The sequence below is a fragment of the Geotrypetes seraphini genome, chromosome 3 (assembly GCF_902459505.1).
Source record: "Geotrypetes seraphini chromosome 3, aGeoSer1.1, whole genome shotgun sequence".
In the NCBI taxonomy this organism is placed as follows: Eukaryota; Metazoa; Chordata; class Amphibia; order Gymnophiona; family Dermophiidae; genus Geotrypetes; species Geotrypetes seraphini.
The window spans coordinates 286255434-286279360 of NC_047086.1; the positions used below are offsets into that span (position 1 = coordinate 286255434).

At 41.6% G+C, this 23927-nt stretch overlaps 1 protein-coding gene across 5 annotated transcripts in view; it reads left to right on the plus strand.

Annotated features, from left to right (window-relative positions):
• SMYD3 (SET and MYND domain containing 3) overlaps positions 1-23927 on the plus strand; it is an 876287-nt gene that overhangs the window by 521864 nt on the left and 330496 nt on the right. For 3 of the 5 annotated variants that reach the window (XM_033938605.1, XM_033938609.1, XM_033938607.1), the window contains exon 6: positions 16763-16831. The exons of the other annotated variants lie outside the window; for them this stretch is intronic. In XM_033938605.1, coding sequence (XP_033794496.1) covers positions 16763-16831 — 69 coding nt within the window. The remainder of the gene's footprint in view (positions 1-16762; positions 16832-23927) is intronic. 5 annotated transcript variants of the gene reach the window in all.

Here is a 23927-nt window from a genome sequence, read left to right on the forward strand (position 1 = left end):
CATTATTACAGATATGACCTTTAAAGACCTTTTTCTTTGTCCATACAGTCAAAAATGGTTTCATTGCCCACATTTTCCAGCTGAGCAGGAATCATGAAAGTAAGTCAGAGATGACACTAAGTTAGGATCTTCCACTTTGTTCATTCTTTGCAATTTAATGGAACTTTTAAACAAGCTGTCAATATGAAACCTTATATTTAGCAAAAACATCATGCAGGGTTTAGGGTCATTTTAGAGAGCTGCCAGTGGTTTAAAAAAGCAATTTATTTTGCTGCCTTTGAAGTAGCAGATGCATTAGTAACCCTGCCACTTTTGAAATTAAACAGGGTTTATGTCTGTAGTAAAGTGTCTAAAAGTGTCTTTTCTGTTTTTAACCCACATTATAATCCTTAGAAATGCATTGAGTTCTGCCTTAAATGAGATGTGTGTAACATAATGTCTTTATGAATATGAACTTATGGGTTGATATTCAGCTGGCGGCTCTCAGCATTTGCTGACTGCCATCAGCTTTATGGGGCACTGCATAAAGGCCTTTTTTTACTAGGAGGTTTCTACCATGGCCCAGAGCCCTAAATGCTTCAATACTGCTCCGATGCTCATAGAAATTCTATGAGTGTAGGAGCATTCAGCGCTCCCAGGCCATGGTAGAAACCTCTACCATGGCTTAGTAAAAAAAAAAAAAAAAAAGGGGGAGGGGGGTGGGAGGTTAGGACTATGGTCCTATTTATGCAGATACCCTACTGAGTATTGACACTTAACTGGCCAAGTGCTGACTCTAGTCCTGGATACCCCCTAAATTAGTTGGATTTGCTTTAAGTGCTAACCAGTTATTTGAATATCAACCCTGTAGAAGCTTACCAGTGTTAGAGGAATTTGACTGAAAATTACATGTCCTTCACCAAGGACGTAGGATGGTACACTATGGACATAGGAAGGGGGCCACTGAGAGACAGGCAGGCATGGCACAACAGAGAAATACAGGGGGCCAGGAAGAGGCACAGACAGAAAGAATAACAGACAGACAGCGTCCAAGGAGAAAGAGACAAAGAAACACCCCCCCCCCCAAAATAGACATCTACTCTAGCACCCGTTAATGTAATGAGCTAAAATACTAGTAATGATAATAATAAATAAATATGAGACACCTCAGTACGGGCCTGCATGGAGAACAAAAGACTTTTTTGGCCCCAGGCAGAAACTCATAGATGACCAGCACCAGGTTTTGGAAAAACCTAAATAAGTTCTGCCCCGTACATCATTTGATCTCAGTCATATAAATAATTAATTAGCATGCATGAAACGGTCAGTGAAAAATTCTAAGAGGGAAATAAAGGGATAGAAAATGGCGGCTCGCAAGGTCCAGCTTATAAAGTGCATTCAAAACTATTAAAAAGTGCAAAATGCAAAGTGCCACAGTGAAAAAAATGTGCAAAAAATATATATAATTCAAAAAATTCATGTATAAGTTAATTCATATATGGGTATCAATGCTTAAAAGTCCCAAAACTCAGTTCATAATTCATTCAGAAGATCCCTTAAAAATGACGAATCACAGTTCATAATTCGTTCAGTGAATCCCAACAGATGACTATTCCGGTTTCCAATCACCATACATTCAAACCGGCTCAGTGTCCAAACAAGCTCGGCATTACTTTAAAATCCTATCTTAAGTTCTGAGGCATGAATTAGTTACCATCTTATCCCAAGCCTTACCTCTTTGGGGAACATAGTGGAGAAATGTGCTTTTGGTAGCGTGTAGATTTTTAAGTTCATCATTCCCTCTGCTACTCTTTTTTCATGTGGTTGCAGAAAACAACATAGCATGAAAACATTGTTGATCTTCCCCATCATTTCCTACTATTGTGAGGTTGAGAAGGTATTTTTGGCATTTCTTCTGTGTTTTATACCTTTAGACCAGCGGTCTCAAACACGAGGCCCATGGGCCGCATGTGGCTCTCCAGGTTTTATTTGCGACCCACGGTCTAGATGCGATCAACAGCATTTCTCTTCCCCTTCGTTTTGGAGCAGCAGCGTGTCTGGCCGGCTCGTTCTATTCAAAGCCGCGGGTTGGCGGCTCTTCACGCTATCCACTCCTGCATCGGAAGCCTCTCTGATGTCACAACATCAGAGAGGCTTCAGACGCAGGCGTGGATCTCGCAAGGAGCTGCCACCCGCGGCTTTGAACGGAACAAGCCGGCCAGACACGCTGCTGCTTCACAAAGAAGAGAACAGAAGGGAGGGGAAAGATAAATGCTTCTGCTGCATAGGAAAGGGGACTCTAGGGAAATGCTGCTGCTGCTGCTGCGTACAGGGAAAGAGAGAGGGAGGGAAAGGGGAAGAAAAATGCTTCTCCTGCACAGGAAAGGGGTAAGGGAAATGCTGCTTCTATTGCTGCTTCACCCAATTGGGGAAAGAGAGGGAAGGAAGGAGAAGGGAGAGGAGAGGAACAAGAGAAGAAGCCAAGTTCATGGGGGGCAGGGAAGGAAAGGAGATATCAGACCATGGAGGGGAGGGAGAGATGCCAGGGCATGTGGGAAGGGAAGGAGACAGATGCCAGACCAGGGGAAAGGAAGGAAGGAGGGAGGGAGAGAAAGGAAGGAAAGAGATGCCAGACCATGGAAATAGGACGGAAGAAGAGAGAGATAGGAAGGGAAGGTAAGACATGGAAACGTAGATTTTGAAAAGAAAGCAGAAAAATTGAGCATTAAGTTAATGCCAAAGATGGATGCAAGGCAGAAAGTGAAGACAGAGAGAAAAACAGTCAAAGGACAAGAAGGCCCTGGAAACATAGTTCAAAGCACAGAAAAATAAAGTCACCAGACAACAAAGGTAGGGAAAATGATTTTATTTTCAATATAGTGATTGATATGTGTCAGTTTTGAGAAAGAAAAGATATTAAACTTTAAATGTGAGGGCCACAGAAAAAATAGTTAATGTCTTATTAAAGAAATGACAATTTTGCATGAGGTAAAACTCTTTAGTTTATATATCTTTCCTTTTAACTGTTAAAGGAAAGTTTTATAAACTATAAAGAGTTTTACCTCATGCAAAATTGTCATTTCTTTAATAAGACATTAACTATTTTTTCTGCGGCCCTCCAAGTACCTACAAATCCAAAATGTGGCCCCGCAAAGGGTTTGAGTTTGAGACCACTGCTTTAGACCATCGCCTGTTAGCTGAGAAATTAAAAGTAACAGAGTTGGCAGGGAATGGAATGGCCTGGTTTCAGACTTACAGCAACAGAAAGTCCTCTTGAATGGCTTAGAATCTCTTGAAGATTCTAAGACATTCAAGACACCATATCAGGGCCCTCCAGACACTGTGTTCTTTAATCTGTTTTATTTGCCATGTATTTGCAATCACTAGCCTCCTGATTCAGCCTCTGGTGGTCTGTAGCTTTAAAATTGCCAATCACCAAAGGCTGAATCTAACCTGGATATTCAGTGCCAGGCCAAGCCCAGGCATTGGCACTGAATATCCAGGTCAACTATGGACCTGGAAGCTATGAAGATGCTGGTTGATATTAAGAGCCGGCACCTGCAAAGATAACTGGGTAAAGATAGGGTTGCATTTTGTGCAGTCCTACTTGCCTGGTTAGGTATTTGGCTTCTGGCACTGAATATCATCAGTGCTGCCAATCTCCCTGATTAGTGCCAGGGCAGTCTATGGGCAAAGGGGTAATCACTGGCACTGTGTGGTTAAGGGCAATGGCATAGCTGAGAAAGGTCTGCTAAGTGGGGTTTAAGGCAAGTGCCCATATCATGGGTTTTGTTTTGTTTTTCAAATATTTAAATGTTTAGAAGAATCTGATAAATGGTATTTTGAAGTGCACAGAAGGCAGATACTGCCTATATTCTTTGTTATTGGGCATACTATATCAGTTATTCGACATACTATATATTGGGATCCACACCAGTGGTTTTGTGTTTACTTTATAAGATTAAATTGGTATAGTATCAACAAAAAGCCTCTGGATGGAGATAGGAAATCCCATTTCAGTGTCACTTTTTTTCTTTATACAATTTGCATATAATACTGTATATATAATTAATCTATATATTTGTATGCATTTATTGGATATTGACCTCAGTGTTTTATTTGTTATTTTTGCTTTGTTTACAAAACTGTGTTTGAAAGGTGGCAACAATCTTTAGAGAAATCATAGCGATAGTAATGACCAGAGATTTGAAAAGCTGCTAATGCAGTCATATAAATTAGCCTGCTCTTTATCTAGAGAATTGGAAGGATGATATTGTCAAAAATAAAATGAAAGAATAATTTTCTCTAGTTGTGGGCAACAAAAGAAAAAAACATATTTAAATAGGATTTTTGCAATAACACTTGTTATATACAATATTTCTTGGGAAGATGTTTGATAAAGTTGATTATGTTAAATAACATTTAAATTATTAATTTATGACTTTATCTGATATCCTGTGAGAATTTTAAAAATCTGCAACAAGCAAACAAAAGTCCATGATCATGGAGCTTACTGCCTTGGACTTCATTTGGAAATCTAGAATATTTAATAATAAAAATTCCAAAGGGAAATAATTTAGTGCCTGTCTTCAAATATTAATGAAAGAAGCAAATAAAGTTAACTTGAAATAGTATCAAGGCATGCAGGAAGGTGGGTTCATAAAGTAATAATGAAGAGGCTTATCTTAATGCAAGTAAAGTCTTTGCAAAATATTGAACAGATACATGAAGTGTTGTCTCATCATCTGTTTCCCAGTATGACACATATATCTTTGTAGACAAATTTTGATGGAACTGAACAATTATGAATACAGGATAGTAGAGAAAAGAAACTTATACAGAGTTGGGGGCATTCCACCAAACTGAATCCTGTAAAGCAGTGGTTCTTAAACCTGTCCTGGGAGACCCCCAACCAGTTGAGTTTTCAAGATTTCTGTAATCAGTATACATGAAGCAAATTTTCATGCCTCTCACCTCTGTCTTGTATATGCAAATCTGCCTCATGCATATTCATTAGGGATATCTTGAAAACCCGACTGGTTTTAAGTACAGAATAGAGTGGCAGTTGGATTTTAACAGCATAGAATACAGGAGAATTTTCCAAAAGCTATATTTCAAAATATACCAACACACAAACAAATATTGCAAAAACACATGGAAACTATTCATTGTTGCTTGTGTACTGTACTGCTGAAGGATGTAAGAGATCTACCTGTACCAAAAATGGTTTTCTAAGGTGATAAAACTGAAAGAAACCTTGGTGAACCTGGAAGATGTACTGAGCCAAATTGACAAGTTAAAGAGTGATAAATCATCTTGACCTTATGCTATACACCCAAGGGTACTTAAAAAACTCAAATATAACATTGCTGATCTGCTGCTACTGATCTGTAACTTGTCTTTAAAATCGCCCTTAGCACCTGAAAATTGGAGGCCATCCAATGTAAAGTCGACTTTTAAAGAGGGTTCCAGGTGATTCAGGAAATTACAGATTGGTATGCCTGACTTTACAGCCGCACAGGATAGTGGAAGCTAGTGTCCTGTATAATAAAACCCTAAGCGCACATGCGCACTTACAAGTCCGTGATCCCTGCCGCCGTGATTTGTGCCTCTGTGGCTGTGTTCCATTCACGGCACGTGCGGCTGTTTGCGATGCACGGCGCACACGGCACTTTCAACGGCGGTTTGTCTCCTGTGGGTGCTGCAAGACGTCGGCCTGTCAGAAGAGGTGTTTAGTTGCAGCGGTTTCAATGGCAGTTTGTCTCCTGCGGGTGCTGCAAGACGTCGGGCTGTGAGAAAAGGTGTTTAGTTGTTGATGAGCTGATAAGAATTGCACGATGTGCTACTGCTCCACAGGGAAGTTGAGGGGGAGAGGGAAAGGGGGCTGCTTTGGGGGAGGGGTTTGCTGGGGGGGCAGACAGCAATCATGGTTTGCTCTGGAGGGGAACAGAAGGGGGCCACGGAGAGACATGCAGGCAAGGCGTAACAGAGAGAGACAGGCAGGTTAGGAGCGAGGGGTGTGCTGGGGGGCAGACAGCAATCTTGGTTTGATTTTGGGGTGAACAGAAGGGGGCCACGGAGAGACAAGCAGGCATGGCGCAACAGAGAGAGACAGGCAGGTTAGGGGGGAGGGGGTGTGCTGGGGGGCAGACAGCAATCTTGGTTTGCTCTGGGGAGGGGGGAAACAGAAGGGGGGCCACAGAGAGACAGGCAGGCATGGCGTAACAGAGAGACAGACAGAAAGAAAGACAGACAGCGGCCAAGGAGAGAAAGAGAAAGGGGGCCAGAGAGACAGACAGACAGCGGCCAAAGAGAGAGAGACAAAGAAAAAAAGACAGACAGCGGCCAAGGGGAGAGAGAGATAGAAAGAAAGACAGACAGATAGAAAGCAGCCGAGAGAGAGAAAAAAAAGACAGACGGACACATCTATTTTAGCACCCGTTAATGTAACGGGTTTAAAGACTAGTAAAGAATATAACTGTGGAACACATAGACAAACATAGTTTAATGGGACAGAATTAGCATGGGTTCAGTCAAGGGAAGTCTTGCCTCACCAATCTGTTTTATTTCTTTGAAGGTGTGAATAAACATATGGATAAGGTGAGCTGGTTGATGTACGTAGTATATCTAGGTTTTCAGAAAGCTTTCAACAAAGTTCCTCATGACTCCTGAAAGAAAATTAAAAAGCCTTGGGATAGGAGGCAGCGTTCTGTTGTGGATTAGGAATCGGTTGTTGGACTGAAAACAGAGGGTAGAGTTAAATTGCCATTTTTCTTAATGGAGGAGGGTGAATAGTGGAATGCTGCAGAGATCTGTACTGGGACCAGTGCTATTTAACATATTTACAAATGATCTGGAAATTGAAACAAGTGAGGTGATTAAATTTGCAGATTACATAAAACTAATCAAAGTTGTTAAAACACATGTGGACTGTGAAAAATTGCAGAAAGCCCTTAGGAAATTGAAAGACTGGCCATCCAAATTACAGATGAAATTTAGGTGGCCTTTTACAGATATGTGCTTGGCAAGCAGCACATTAAATGTCAAGCCATCCATTAAGCATGCACTGAATCTTCCATGTCCTAGTTTTAGTTTAAAAGGAAGTCCTTTTGGATACTCTTCATCTATCAGAATTCTTGGTGTCACTCTTGACTCTACATTGTCATTTCATTCACACATTTCTAATATAGTCTCTTCATCTTTCCTACGGCTTCATCAGCTTTGCTCAGTTAGGTCTCTACTAAGTAGAAACTCTTTATGAATCCTCTTACATTCACTGGTTATTTCCAGATTGGATTAATGTAATTCATTATTAATTGATCTCCCACAGTACCAGCTGCACCGACTCCAGCTAGTGCACTCAGGCTTCTTTACCATCGCTCAAAATGTAACCATATTACTCCCCTCTTTAAATCTGAACAAAAGCTCCCAATCTCCTTTAGGATTCCTTTCAAATACAACACTCTCACTTTCAGATTCAGACTTTTGGTCTTTCTTTATTCTTGTCTAGCTACCTGACTCCATATTTGCCTAAGAGGAACCTTCGTTCTTCTCATCGGCATTTATTGTCTATTCCATCATTCAGGCAGATGTTTCTGGACGTACAAAGAGACTCATTTTTCCGTAATGGCACCAACACTTTGGAACTCCCTTTCACTTTATTTGCATTCTGAAAAATCCTTTAAGGCCTTTAAGTCTCAATTGAAAGCTTATTATTACAAACTGGTGTACAATCCTATCTCTTAATTGTCTTTTCTACTTCATGGCCGTTTGACATGGTCCCTGACATTCTATTTTAATCTCCCCTCCTTTTTGTTCTAATCCTGTTTGTTTTCCCCTTAAAACATTGTAAACTTCTCTGCCCTTATTTGCCTATTTTTGTCACGTTTTTTGTTAATCTGTCTTTGTGTACTCCCTGTTTGTTTTTTTGTTTTTAATTATCCCCAGTTGTTTTTACATTTTGTAAACCGCTTTGATTTAACCTTTTTTTTTTTTGTCAGTAATGGTGGTATATCAAATAAAATAACTGTAACCTTTGTAAAAGGACCCGTTAATGTGGATAAATGCAAAGTGATGAGCATTGGGAAGAATAATCCATACCATAGTTACAGTACCTGATTCTAGGGTTCACCTTAGAAGTCAGCACCCGAGAAAAAGATTTGGGCATCATTGTAGACAGTATGCTGAAATCTGCCCATGTGCGGCGGCAGCAGGGATGCCATTAAAATATAAAAGCTTCAGCATTTACTATATGGAGAGAAATGTTTTCTAAAATGTAAAATGCCTTGATCTTGAGACTTTTCTTCAAGAATCGGTTAAAATAATTTTTGGGACTCAAAATACAAATGTTTCCTGACCTCTCCCGTAAGACACAAAGGTGTTGCCAAGGCTTCTTTTAAAACCTGGGGTCATCTCTGTGGGGGCCACATTTGACTTACGGTACCCTTGTAAGTATATAGTATGTTCCGTGCTATAAAATATGCTTTCTTCGAACCTCATCAATTAACTGCTTTCTTGGCATTATCTCGTTTAGATGGAAAAAAATCGTAAGCTCTCAGATTTGATTATGACTCTCTTCTCTCAGCTCTATAGCCGTTAGGCATCTTTGTATTACATGATTTTGTATTTCCTTAGATCTCGCTATTTACTTCTTGGATCCCATTTTGGAGGACTTGAGCTAGTTAAGCCAAAAATGATTTTCTTTTTCACTGTTACAGTGTATACTTTAATGTCATGAAAAATGTATGGCAGGACTGCCTTCTGTACAAGTTTGTAATGCTTGGTATTTAAGTTTAAAATAAATAAAAAAATAATAATAATAAAAAAATGTAAAATTCCTGTTTCAAAGGCTTATTGCCTGAAGTACTAATACAGTGTCTCGCAAACTTTACGAAGCCACGGCACACTAAACTTGGTGGCCGCAGCTCGAGGCATCTGGAAGTGCGCTGACGTCAACTCAATGACATCATGCAGATGCATGATGTAATCATGTCGACATCCGCGCATGCCGGGCCTTCCAGACGGGGCCCTGAGCTGCCAGTGGGGATCCTGGAAGGGAAGAGGCGCAGAGAGAAGGAGAGGCGTCAGCTGATTGCCTACAGGATGTGCCTCTTGCCCTGAAAGGTACGTCCCGTAGGCAGTCAGCCGGCACCTCTCCTCCTCCTCGGCGTCTTGCAGCACACCTGGAATCTTGGCATACCGTGGCATACAGTTTGTGATACATGGCCTTTTGGTTAAGGATGGGCTGGGGAGGGTATAATTTGGTTGAGGATGGGCTGGGAGGGTATAAATGGGCTGGAGTGAGATTTGACGGAAACTTCGGCAGTTGGAACCCAAGCACAGTACCGGGTAGAGCTTTGGATTCTTGCCCAGAAATAGCTAAGAAGAAAAAAAATTTAAATTGAATCAGGTTGGGCAGACTGGATGGACCATTCGGGTCCTTATCTGCCGTCATCTACTATATTACTGTACTAATGTGTTCTTCCTATGTTTTGTCTATGGAAAAATGCTTAGCATATAGATGTGAAGTAGGGGAAATGCAAGATTCCAGTAGCACAACAACAGGAATGAGTCTGAATAGTAACTTTATCACATGCTCCCTAGGCGTAGTATTTTTGGAAGGAGTGAACAAGTGATTCACATCTACATTTTCCACTCCACTCAATATTTTATAGATCTCTATCATATCACTCCCTGAGCCGTCTCTTCTCCAGGCTGAAGAGCCCTGGCCGCATAGCCTTTCCCTGATGCAGCCTTTGGGCAACATAGTAATATTAGGTTTTTATATCTTTTATATCTAATTTCTTTCTATTCAAATGTTAGTTTTACCAAGGTATGACCCTCTCTTCCCACCCTACCTTCCCTCTGCCTGCCTTCCCCAACACATACATTCACACAATCATGTCCACATTTACTTTTCTCTTTCTCTCTCTCTCTTTCCTTTCCAGTCTATTATAATCCCATTATTTGATTGTTGTTGTGCTTGGAGGCCACTATAAAAAAAATGTCATGTCTCCTCATATTCTACTGGAATCATGCATAACCCCTACTTCTTCACGCCTATCCATTCTGTCATCATGCCGCCCTTTCCCGCTGATTAAGGCAGCCATTTTAGAAGAGCTATTCATGTTTGAGATGTATATATAAATCAGTACTTAAATCAGTTCAGGAGAAATTAAAGAAAACCTGAACCAAAACAATTCAGCATATAAAATATAACAATGGTTCAGTCAACTTTAAGGGTTCTTTAATCATTTTAATTAGCTTTTAATGGTGTTTCCAATGATCATACCATTAAAGCTAATTCAAAAGTTTTGAGTTGCTTGTGCAATTTGGATAGATGTCGCTAAGCACTGCCGATGTAGGTACCGTTTATAGAATCAGAGTAACAGTATAAACCGATACAATGAGCAATCACCTTTTCAAGCATTGCACATTAATGGAAACATAAGACAGAATTAACACCAGGTGCTGCCCTAACGTTGCAAGTTGCACTATAAACCAAGTACTTAAACATTTATCTTGTATAAATATCTAAATTCTCATTTTACAAAGCCAGAATATGCATATAAAAAAATCAAGTGTATACAGATAGCGAGGGAGCTAATAATTGGTGCCCTTTTCTGCACAAAAGAGGAGAGGGATTTGGGTGTAATAGTATTTGATAATCTTAAGTTGGCCAAACAGGTTGACAAGGTGACAGCGAAATCTAGAAGGATGCTTTTGTGCATAGGGAGAAGAATGGCCAGTAGGAAAAAGGAGGTATTGATGCCTCTGTATAAGATTCTGGTGTGATCTCATTTAGAATATTGTGTAAAATTCTGGAGATGCACCTTCAAAAAGATAAAAATTATTTAAAAAGGGATGGTTAACAAGACTAAGACCTCACCTGGAGAACTGTGTTCAATTCTGGTCACCTTATCTCAAGAAACATATAGCAGCACTAGAAAAGGTTCAAAGAAAACCAAGATGATAAAGGGGATAGAACTCCTCTCGTATGTTAGGACCCTTCAGCTTGGCAAAGAGATGTCTGAAGGGAGAACATAAGAACATAAGAACATAAGAAATGCCTCCGCTGGGTCAGACCCGAGGTCCATCGCGCCCAGCAGTCCGCTCACGCGGCGGCCCATCAGGTCCAGGACCTGTGCAGTAATCTTTTATCTATACCCCTCTATCCCCTTTTCCAGCAGGAAATTGTCCAATCCTTTCTTAAACCCCAGTACTGTTCGCTGCCCTATAACGTCCTCTGGAAGCGCATTCCAGGTGTCCACCACACGTTGGGTAAAGAAGAACTTCCTAGCATTCGTTTTGAATCTGTCCCCTTTCAACTTTTCCGAATGCCCTCTTGTTTTTTTATGTTCTGAAAGTTTGAAGAATCTGTCCCTCTCTACTCTCTCTATGCCCTTCATGATCTTGTAAGTCTCTATCATATCCCCTCTAAGTCTTCTCTTCTCCAGGGAAAAGAGACCCAGTTTCTCCAATCTCTCAGCGTATGAAAGGCTTTCCATCCCCTTTATTAGTCGTGTCGCTCTCCTCTGAACTCTCTCGAGTAACACCATATCCTTCTTAAGGTATGGTGACCAATACTGGACGCAGTACTCAAGATGCGGACGCACCATTGCCCGGTACAGCGGCAGGATAACTTCTTTCGTTCTTGTTGTAATACCCTTCTTGATTATCCCCAGCATTTTATTCGCTCTCTTGGCGGCCGCTGAGCACTGTGCCGTCGGTTTCATTGTCATGTCCACCATTACCCCCAATTCCCTTTCTTGGGTACTCTCATTCAATAACATCCCTCCCATCGTATAGCTGTGCCTCGGGTTTCTGATTCCCACATGCAGTACTTTACATTTCTCAACATTGAACTTCATCTGCCATCTCTCTGCCCATTCTCCCAATTTGTCCAAGTCCCTTTGCAATTTTTCACAGTCCTCCTTTGTCCGAGCTCCACTAAATAGTTTGGTGTCGTCCGCAAATTTTATTATCTCACTCTTTGTTCCTGTTTCTAGATCATTTATGAATATATTAAATAGCAGCGGCCCGAGCACTGAGCCCTGCGGAACACCACTCGTGACCTTCCTCCAGTCTGAGTAGTGTCCCTTCACCCCTACCCTCTGTTTCCTACCCGCTAACCAGTTTCTGATCCATCTATGCACGTCTCCGTCCACCCCATGGTTCTTCAGTTTCCGGAGTAGACGTTCATGAGGCACCTTGTCAAAGGCTTTCTGGAAATCTAGGTATATGATGTCTATGGGGTCTCCTTTGTCCATCTGTTTGTTAATTCCCTCGAAGAAGTGCAATAAGTTGGTCAGACACGATCTCCCCCTGCAGAAACCATGTTGGCTGGTTATCAGAAGTTCGTGTTTTTCAAAATGTTCATCAATTTTTTCTTTTATTAGTGCTTCCGCCATTTTCCCCGGAACAGAGGTCAGACTCACCGGTCTGTAGTTTCCCGGGTCTCCTCTTGATCCCTTTTTAAAGATGGGCGTAACGTTGGCTATCTTCCAATCCTCCGGAATCACACCTGTTTTCAGAGATAGGTTGCAAATTTGCTGTAGTAGTTCCGCTATTTCCTCCTTTAGTTCCTTCAGCACCCTTGGATGGATTCCATCCGGACCCGGGGATTTGTCAGTTTTTAGTTTTTCTATCTGTCTGCGCACATCATCAAGGCTCACTTCTATGGATGTTAACTTTTGTGCTTGATTTCCATTGAAGAATTGCTCAGGTTCCGGTATGTTGGTTGTGTCTTCGTTTGTGAATACAGATGAAAAGAACATGTTAAGTCTTTCTGCGACCTCTTTCTCTTCCTTCACCGCTCCCTTCCTGTCTCCGTCATCCAGTGGTCCCACCTCCTCCCTAGCCGGCTGTTTCCCTTTAACATATCTAAAGAACGGTTTGAAATTTCGTGCTTCCCTGGCTAGTCTCTCTTCATACTCTCTTTTGGCTTTTCGAACCACACGGTGACATTCTTTTTGATACTTCCTGTGCTCTCTCCAGTTTACCTCAGTTTTGTCCCTTTTCCATTTTCTGAATGAATTTTTCTTATTGCTTATCGCTTCCTTCACTATTTTAGTTATCCACGCCGGGTCTTTTATTCGACTCTTGTTGCACCCTTTTCTGAATCTGGGGATATATAGATTTTGCGCCTCGCTCACCGTGTCCTTGAAAAAGGACCAGGCATGTTCTACCGTCTGCCATTTTTGGGAAGTGTTCCTAAGTTTCTTCTTTACCATTCCCCTCATTGCTTCATAGTTACCCTTCCTGAAGTTAAAAGTTGTCGCTATGGTTCTCTTTCCTTTTAGTATTCCTACTTCCATCTTGAACTTGATCATATTATGATCGCTGTTTCCCAACGGTCCCACTACTTCCACTTCCTTTGCAGGTCCCCTTAGCCCATTTAGGATTAGATCCAGAGTGGCATTTCCTCTTGTCGGTTCTCTAACAAGCTGTTCCATGAAGAAATCTTGTACAGCCTTCAGAAATTCTGTCTCCCTAGCGCATCTTGAGCTTCCGAGACTCCAGTCTATCCCAGGGTAGTTGAAGTCTCCCATAATAACCGTGTTACCCGCCTTTGCATTCTCGCTTCATCTCGGCTTCCATTTCTTCATCGATGTCTCCAGTTTGTCCGGGTGGACGATAGTATAGGCCTATCTTTATTTCAGGCCCTTTCCTTCCTGGTATTTTAACCCATAGTGATTCTAGCTTGTTGGCAGTCTCCGCTGTGTCCATTCTTGTCGATTGTATGCTTTCTTTTATATATAGTGCTATTCCACCGCCTTTCTGTCCTGACCTGTCCTGGCGATAGAGCTTGTACGCCGGCAGTGCTGTATCCCATTTGCTTTCAAATATGGGAGATATGATTGAAGTCTACAAAATCATGAGTAGTGTAGAACGGGTATAAGTGGATCGATTTTTCACTCCGTCAAAAATTACAAAGACTAGGGGACACTCGAAGTTACAGGGAAATACTTTTAAAACCAATAGGAGAAAATTTTTTTTCACTCGGAGAATAGTTAAGCTTACCTAATCTCCCAGTTCTCCCCCAACGAGTCCAACAAGAGCACTCGCAGAACAAACCTATTTAATTACCGCTCCTTGAAATCTTACCAATACAAAAAGTTTCTAGATAGAATGTTATCTTTCCAGGCAGCTAGGCTGAACACATGGCTTGGAAAGCCCATACTTGAGGCCACTACATACGCAGACTTTAGAAAATCCCTGAAAACTCGACTGTTTAACAAATTCTAAATTCCCATACCCAACTCTTCCTCGCCATGACCCTTCCACCTCGCCCCCTAATTCCAAGGCCCGAAATTAATTATACTTTCCACCTTGAATCTCATGTACTGACATAATGTATTTTTATTGTAACCCACCTGCACCCCATGTACTGACAAAACATATCTTTATTGTAACCCATGTACTGACTAAATGTATCTTTATTGTAACCCACCTGCATCCCATGTACTGACAAAATATATCTTTACTGTAACCCACTTGTATCCCATGTACTGACAAAATGAATCTTTAATGTAAACCACTTGCATCCCATTACTGACTAAACGTATCTTTATTGTAAACCGTTTCTATCCCATGTACTATCAAATGTATCTTTATTGTAAACCTCTTCGAACTTCATGGTATAGCGGTATATAAGAAATAAATTATTATTATTATTAAGCTCTGGAATGCATTGCCAGAGATTGTGATAAGAACGGATAGTGTAGCTGGTTTTAAGAAAGGTTTGGACAATTTCCTGGAGGAAAAGTCCATAGTCTGTTATTGAGATAGACATGGGGGAAGCCACTGCTTGCACTGGATTGGTGGCATGGAATGTTGGTACTATTTGGATTTTTTTTACCAGTATTAGTTGATGGTTTGGCCACTGTGAGGATGAGTTACTGGGGTCAGTAGCATGGAATGTTGCTACTTTTTGGGTTTTGCTAGGTACTAGTGATCTGGATTGGCCTCCGTGAGGACGAGCTACTGGGCTAGATGGATCATTAGTCTAACCCAGTAAGGCTCTTATTATGTTCTTATATAAATAGGATGGAGTTGATCCAGAGGAAGGCTACTAAAATAGTCAGTAGTCTTTGTCACAAGGTATATGGGGACAAACTTAAAGATCTCAATATGTATACTTTGGAGGAAAGACGGGAAAGGGGAGATATGATAGAGACGTTTAAATACCTACGTTGCATAAATACGCATGAGGTGAGTTTCGTTTGAATGGAAGCTCTGGAATGAGAGGTCATAGGATGAAGTTAAGAGGTGACAGGCTCAGGAGTAATCTGAACAAATACTTTTTTACAGAAAGGGTAGTAGATGAGTAGAATAGTTGCCTGGTAGGGGTGATGGAGACAAAGACCATGTCAGAATTTAAGAAAAAGTGGGACAGGCATATGGGATTTTTTAGGAAGAGGAGGAGTTAGTGGATGCTGCAGATGGGCAGACTGGATAGGCCATTAGGCCTTTATCTGCCATCATGTTTCTCTGAGTTAACACACACTTCAAATTCTTGTAAAAACCAAGTACCTCAATGCAGATGCAGATGATCACAGAACTGAAAACATATGACCTGCAGACGGCAGTGGTGTCTTCTCCACTCTTGATGGTGACAGGATGAGGACAGGCCTGGTCACAGGGGATGGAACTGACTGGCTGAGTCCCTACACAGCCTATACATGGTTTGTTATCTGTCATGTCCTTAACTTATGATAGCACAGTGGATGATTACGGGAGGGTACAACGGTTGCTAGTAGCAAGCCAGTTATAAAAGCGCCTTTCATGTCAGTCTCAGATATCCTGGAGTAAGGTAGAATCTCCTTCCTCAAAGTTACCTTGAATCTTCGAGGCTGCATTTTAGTGAGTAATTGCACATATTGTTCCTGGATCAGGGTCACGGTGTTTATCCTTGGCTGATGAAATGCATTGAAAGTGTCTGACAGAGAAAATCCATGTGATGACACAGGCCTGTGATTCAGGCTTGGTCAGATTAAAGTCTTTGATACACACATTAAATTGTTACAGTGGCTATATTACTTACAGGACCCTTATACCCATTTCACATTTCAGCTTTATTTGATATAATACAGATAAAAATGTGTCTAAGTTAAGTGGTTTAAAATATTAAAAGTGATGCTGGGAAGGAAAGTCAAGAACACACATGGATGACTATAATCCATTTAGTTTAAAAATCTAATTACAGCTTAAGCAGAAGAACTAATTTTAACCTTATGTAACATACAATAGGAAGGCAGAGAGTTAATTAGATACAAGACAGTAATGAAAGAGTGCCATAGGAGGACTCCAATTCAATTAAAAAAAAAGGCCCAATGAAGTGATAAAATCATTTTTTCAAGTTTCATAGTTGATTCATATGAGTGGTTCATACATATCAAGAGATTTTACGCACAGATTGGGTAACGTTGCTTCTCCCTAGACATTGTTGGTTATTCCATGTTTTATTGCATTTTTTACATTCTGTATTATACAATTATTACGTTTTTGGCATTTTTTTTTTAATATATTTGCATATTAGGTCTTTGTTTTATACAAAGTCCAGTAAGTTGAAAAAATGGTTTCATCGCATCATTGGTTATTCCATGTTTTATTATATTTTTCTATGTTTTGTATTGTAGAATTATTATGTTTTTAGCTTTTTTGTTATATAATTGTATATTATATTCATGTTTTACACAAATTCCATGAACTTGATAACATGGTTTTGTCACATTTCAATTCTTATTTATATGCATGTTTTTTTTATTTTTTATTATTTTAGACTCCTGAGGCAGGCCTTATTGGCCAAAACAAGATTTGTGTTGAGTCATCTATATATATAAAATCGGAGGTATGTATGTGTGTATGTATGTGTGTGTGTATGTGCCGCGATCACGCAAAAACGGCTTGACCGATTTGAACGAAACTTGGTATGCAGATCCCTCACTACCTGGGATGATATGTTCTGGGGGTCTCGCGGCCCACCTGCACACGTGGGCGGAGCTACAAACATAATATCAGATTTCACCCATTCATGTCAATGGAAAAAATGTAAAAAGCTGCCATTCTCACAGTAATTCAAAAACGGCTTGACCGATTTGAACGAAACTTGGTATGCAGATCCCTCACTACCTGGGGTGATATGTTCTGGGGGTCTCGCGGCCCACCTGCACACATGGGCGGAGCTACAAACAGAAAATCAGATTTCACCCATTCATGTCAATGGAAAAAATGTAAAAAGCTGCCATTCTCACTGTAATTCAAAAACGGCTTGACCGATTTGAACAAAACTTTGTATGCAGATCCCTCACTACCTGGGGTGATATGTTCTGGGGGTCTCTCGGCCCACAACTCTATGTTGCTTGCTCAAGGGTGGGTTCACCCGTTAGTTGTATTGTATTCATTTTGTCAAATATTTCACATTATAATTTGAATATTGTACTTTTTATTAAGCTGTAAAAAAATAATTTCATTCACCACTATAAAGTATCTTTATTTGAATCCATTTACAGTGTTATTGCTATAATTAAATACCCGTGCAACGCCGGGGCATCAGCTAGTCTATAATAAAATTTATTTTACATGTGCTTGTGCCTCCCTGACTATTTTTGTCTCCATCGCTGTTCCTTTGTGGTACTTCAGTTTGCAGAGGATTTTGGTCATCTGTCTTATTGGTATTATCTGGTTTTACCATGGACTGTCTCATCACTATCTGGTTAGTGCCAGGGCTTTTAGAGAAAATATTCAGCAACACTGTCCAGGTAAACACTGAATATCCTACTCAATGAAACTAAAGTAGATAGAATAGAATTGCTAATCAATGTGATGGATGTGCTTGTTTTTGAGTGCAAATTAACTCAAAACACGGCTCAATAGTCGACAAGCAAACACACCATCTGCAGTTGTTCTCTTTTTTTATTTTTTTTTTTCTGTCAGAGCTGAAAATCAAGTTCACAAAGATAAGAAGATCCAAATGGTAACAAAGACTTGATTGCTTTGTTGGTCAAGTTAGGATAACTACTGCATAAAGAATAAAATTACTTGCCATTAGTTTTCAAGGACCAATAATGTCAAAGAATGATGCTTGTCTGGGCAGTTGTATCCTTATGCACACAAACGCTTATAACATTGACAGACTCTTGTGTACATGACACACATGTCATCTATTCTAGTGTATACCATATTATGCAATCTATAAGACACATCTGCCCATAAGATGCACCTATGTGTAGAGGAGGAAAAACCAAGAAAAAAAATGTGGTTCAGAATTTTTTTTTCTTGGTTTTTCCTCCTCTACACGTAGGTGCTTCTGGTGGGAGGTAGCCTGCAGCCCCCTCCCTGGGTACTTTTTTAAAAATTCCAGTGGCAGTGGTCCAGCGCGGTCTTGGCAGGATCTTTCCGCGTTCCTGCCCCTCTCTCGCTAGACAGATGCTTCTCTTTCTACAGAGCAGCACATAAAGCAGAAGCATGAGCTTTTCACGCTTGTGCCTGGTCCCAGGCCACTCACTGAATGGCTGCCGTCAGTTCTCGCGATTTGACGACAGACATTCAGTGAGCGGTGCGGGAGCAGGCACAAGCACAAAAAGCTTGTGCTCCTGCTTTATGCGCCACTCTGCAGAAAGAGAAACAGCTGTCCAGCTGGACCACTGCCACCAGAATTTTAAAAAAGGTACCTGGGGGAGGTAAACTTGTATTCGCTCCATAAGATGCACCCTTATTTCCACTTTTTTGAGGGGGAAAAAAGTGCATCTTATGGAGTGAAAAATATGGTACTTATGAAGGGAATTTGTAAAAATAGTGTAAAATTCTGGAATCTCTTGTGGCACACCCAGAATCTCTTCAGGGCACACCATTGTGCCATGGCACAGAGTTTGAGAGACACTGGTTTAGTCCATAAACATCTATTTTATTTCTTTTACATGGAGGGTGGGGGTAAGGTTATATTGGTGTTTTCTCCCCACCTCCCACCTGATGCTCTTCAAGAGCCTTTTAAAGGATCTGATGCCTGAACTGGAATCCCCCTTTGATCACCCCATCGTTAGCAACCCTCTCTTTGCAGCCCCAATGATCTCTGGCATGAAATATCCCTTCCCCCCATACCCCCTCCAATCAGTACCTACTGATGGTTTTCATGCTATTTAGTGACTATTGGAGAGTAATCTCCATTTGCTCCTGGCTCATTGCCTGCTGGCTTCAAACTGGCACCTTTGAACTCTAACGGTGTCACTGTGAAACTACTGCTAAGGTTCGAGGTGTGCCATTTTGAAGCTGACAGCCAATGGGGCAGAAGTAACTGGGAATCACTCTTGCTCGGTTATTAAACAACAGGGAAATTGATGGAAGACGCCAACAGGACTGAGGTGCTAGTCTTGGCAGTTCTGTCTGCTCAAGGGCTTGATTGCTGCTGCTGTTATGTACCATTGAAGCTCTCCATTCCAGAATTTAGACCATTTCATCCATGTAGCCTGTTTGGTATCATGTATTCATGCAGATTCCCCCTGTATCAACTAGTGCTCAAACTCATGTTGTTTAAATTCTTTATTTCAATTTCTTTCCTGTTCAGGAAGTTGTTTTAGCATTAAGCCGAGACTAAACTAATCATGTTCGGATATTCTTTGCTTTCTTTATGTGAGAGGGATTCTAAACCAGCTCATTGAGAACTACCTTAATTTGTTGTGACTCTGTGAGTCAAGTTTTGGCATATACACAGTGGCATAGTAAGAGGGATGCAGGAGTGTGGACCGCCCCGGGTGCCAAGTTGGTGGGGAGTGCTGGCACCTCTCCACCCTGCCCTGCCATACCATGCCACCCTCACGCCATCCCTCCCCCCCACCCCGAACCTCTGTATTATCTTCACTAGCATGAGCAACTTCTGCCTGTTGCTCACACCAACCTGGTTCCTCTCTGAATCACTTCCAGGTCATGGGGCCAGGAAGTGACGTCAGAGGGAATCCAATGTTGGCGCGAGGAGCATGCTTACAGAAACCACTTGCGCTGACAAAGATAAAGAGGTGGAATGAGGGAGTGGAAAGTGAATGGGGGAGCGGGAAGGAGCAGGGGGGGGGGCGTGGAAGGCGTGGGGATGCTGATAGGAGGGCTTGGGGGCACAGAGCATGGGGGCGCCTCCTACCCTTACTACAGTACTGAATGTGCAAAAGGGTTCTTGTCCTCTTACCCACAGTAAATACACAACTTATCACAGAAATGAGGTCTTTAACAGAGGTTTTCCAATAAGTTTTGCGAGAAGTATTGGATATTTGGATCCACTTGCAGTACTCAGAAATCAGTCTTATTGGTGAACAAAAATAATTTATATAATCTTTCAGTTTAGAATTTCTATTTCTCTGACATTTTGACTTGACTAAGCTAAAATGTCCCATTAGCTTTATAATTTAAGTTTGAAATTCTTTCTATTATTTACTATTTTATACATCACAGGCCAGACTTGTTCAGAGGTTTCTCCCTCTTGATGTCTGTGGGAAGAATCCTTAGAAGTTGAATTGGTCTTTTTATCCGTAGTGGAAAAGCGCCATATAGGGTCAAAGAAGTAACAGGATACAATGGAAGAGAGAGTTCATGTCTCTGACACTGCCAGCATTTGTGTCACAAAGCCATGTCCAGGGAAACAAATTGAAAATGTCTTTTTGAAGTTAGTTCATATAAATTTTGACATTTCAGTGCAGTTTGGATAATACAAGTAATGACTGAGACTAAGGGATATATTTCAACCACAGTATACATAATTTATTTTTAACTGTTGCACACCATCATGACAACATCACAAACATGATCTAAAAATGTTTTAATGCTGCACTGAAACTGGTTATTTTTAAAGGGCAAAAATGTATTGCAGCTAGGTATTGCTACTTCAAAGTGTCTTTTCATTCTCTAAAGGTTGAGTCTCCAAGACCTCCCAAAAACTTTGAGCTTTTACCGTTTGAAGTAGATAGAATTTATATTTTCCTTCCATACAGAGAACACATATATGTCATAATCCAATAAAAGGGACCAAGTCTTAGAAATTGAGTTGTTCAGCTAGCTAAGCAATCAAGAAGATGCAAATTCAAATGCAACAAACCACATCTTTCTATCATTTAATTTGCCACAGATATACCATTTCAATAAACTAAAAAGTTTTAGTTATAAATAGAACCCAACTGACATTGTTGCCTTATTTCTCAAGTAAGCGTGCATTAAGACTTGGTACTTTTTCTTAGATTGTGACACATATTTCTTCTCATGCATAATTTATCCATAGAGTAACACAAAGAAATTGATCAGTTGTCCCACAATCTCTTAGGCCACCAGAATGCTCTGATTTCTTTCTAGATTTAGCTTATGCCTCTTTGGTAATAATTTAAGGCGCATTACCTTCCAGTTTGTAGTCACACTTCTTCTGAGGCTTAGTGGAGTGAACAGGACTGATTGCAAGGGCATTAGGCACACTAGGCCAAACTTTAGCCTTTCTCAACCATTAGACCCTGTGCTGTCCCCTGAAAAATTATGATTACACTTCCCCCTCTGCGGTTTCCATATCTACGGTTTCGATTATTTGCGATTTTCTGCAAAAATTTATTTTTAATTTTTCGGGCTATTTTAAGCCCTGTGAGCCCCCCTTAAGCCTTACCTGGTGGTCTAGCGGGTTTTCAGGCAGGAGCAATCTTCCCACGCTCCTGCCCCGTGCAGATTGCTCACAGGAAATGGCTCGAGAGATGACGGGAGCTCAAGGCAGCCATTTCCTGTGAACGATCTGCACAGGGCAGGAGCGTGGGAAGATCACTCCTGACAGAAAACCCGCTAGACCATCAAGTAAGGCTTAAGGGGGGGGGGGCTTAAAATAGCCAGGGGGAAGTGGGGGTTAGGGGCAGAACCGGCCAGAATATTATGTGCGGTTTTTTAATATTCGCGGGTCGGCTCTGCCCCTAACCACCGTGGATACGGAGGGGGAAGTGTACTACAATTCTACCCCTTCTAAAATAATCCACAAATAGGCAAATGTATATGCTGATGGGTTTTTAATTTTGTGTGGCTGCTGGTGCAGCTCTTTATCACTCCCTCCCAAAAACTGTTGCCCTACATGGCTGCCTTGTCTGCTTAACTGTTAAGCTAGCCCTGGGACTGGAGAAAGATACTACTTGATAGAGCAGTGGGTTGACATAAGAAGATAAGAATAGCCTTACTGGGTCAGACCAGTGGTCCATCTAGCCCAGTATCCTGTCTTTACGGAGGCCAATCCAAGTCACAAGTGCCTGGTAAAAACCCAAATAGTAGCAGCATTCCATGCCACCAATCCACGGGAAGCTGTGGTTTCTCCCATGTCTGTCTCAACTGCAGTTTATGGACTTTTCCTCCATCGACTTGCCCAAACTTTTTTTAAAACCACCTACATTAACTGCTCTTAACACATCCTCTGGCAACGCATTCCAGAGCTTAACTATTCTCTGAGTGAAAAAATATTTCCTCCTATTGGTTTTAAAAGAATTACTCTAACTTCATCGAGTGTCCCCTAATCTTTATAAATCTTGATGCTGAGGTTCAAATGCATCTAAGTTCAGCTGCTGCTTCTGACTTTGGGCAAGTCACTTCACCTCCATTGCCTTATGTGCAACTTAGATTGTAAGTCCATTTGGACAGGCAAATAACTTGGGGCTAGATTCACTAAGGGCAGCTAATTTTTCTTTTTTTTTTTGACTGGTTTTAACCCGCTTTAAGCCCGTGGGTTAAAACCACGGGCTTGCACTGTGGGGAAGGGCAGGAGAGTCGGGGGAGGCAGGAGAGATTTGGGGCAAGAGCAGGGAGGAGAGTCGGGGTGGCAGGAGAGATTCGGGGCGAGAACACGAGATCGGTGCAGGCAGGAAATAGCAGGAGATTGGGGCAGAGAAGCAGGGCAGGGCAGTCGGAAAGGACCTCAGCGGCTGGTCCTCAGCAGTTGCTTATTTTGAATTGGCCAGCCCAGTTGGTGTTGCTTTTTTATTTTAGTGAATCGTTTCCTGCCTGCATTTGAATGCAGTTCCTCCTCATTTGCATGCGCGGATTGGAGGATGATTGGGACAGAGGTTAGTGAATTGGGTCGGAGGGAAATCGGGTCGCAAAGGGCTCATAAACTGATCGGTACACGATCGGTTTGCTTAGTGAATCTAGCCCTTGGGCACCTGACCGTAACTACCCTTGAGCTCAGATTTGGCAAAGCAAGTAATAAAATTTAAAAGTATTAAGTATTGAAAGGGTACTAACAACAGCAAAAAGCTGGATATCAGAATTTAAACTGAACCTGAATAGGGACAAAACTAACTACCCTTTTACTAAGCTGCAGTAGAGGTTTCTACCATGGCCCCAAGTGCTAAATGCGCCGACGCTGCTCATAGAATTCCTATGAGTGTTGGAGCATTTAGCACTCTGGGCCGTGGTAGAAACCTCTACCATGGCTTAACCGCGGGACCTGGAGTGACCCGCCTCTATATCACACGTTACCCCCTTTTCACCCTACCTTTTACCTATCTCAAAGAGACAAGACACTTTTGTTGGTAAGACCTGGCCGCAGCCCCGTTTATTGAATATTAACATATTCAGATAACATTTTAACATAAAGCAATATATAAATTAACAGCCATAAATAAGCATTAACAATAACCCATAACAATGGTATCACCATTGTGACCTTGATCCCGAGCTACCATTAGATGTAATAGGCCCCCGACCCCGCCGTCTAAGCAAGGGTCCGAGGGGTGGCATGTCCCACACATGCCCCATTATCCCGGGTCATCCGACCCACCAGGCACAGCTCCCAGCCGGCCCACCGCTCATCCCTTGATGAGCCCATTAGCCAGTAGCTCGGGATACCGCCACCTTGACTTCCTTACTCCCCCCCAAAACTAGAGGGCGGGCGGGCGGGAAAGCTGCTTCGGAGGACCCAAACTGTTCAGGTCCTCCGCGAGCCTTGCTTTTAA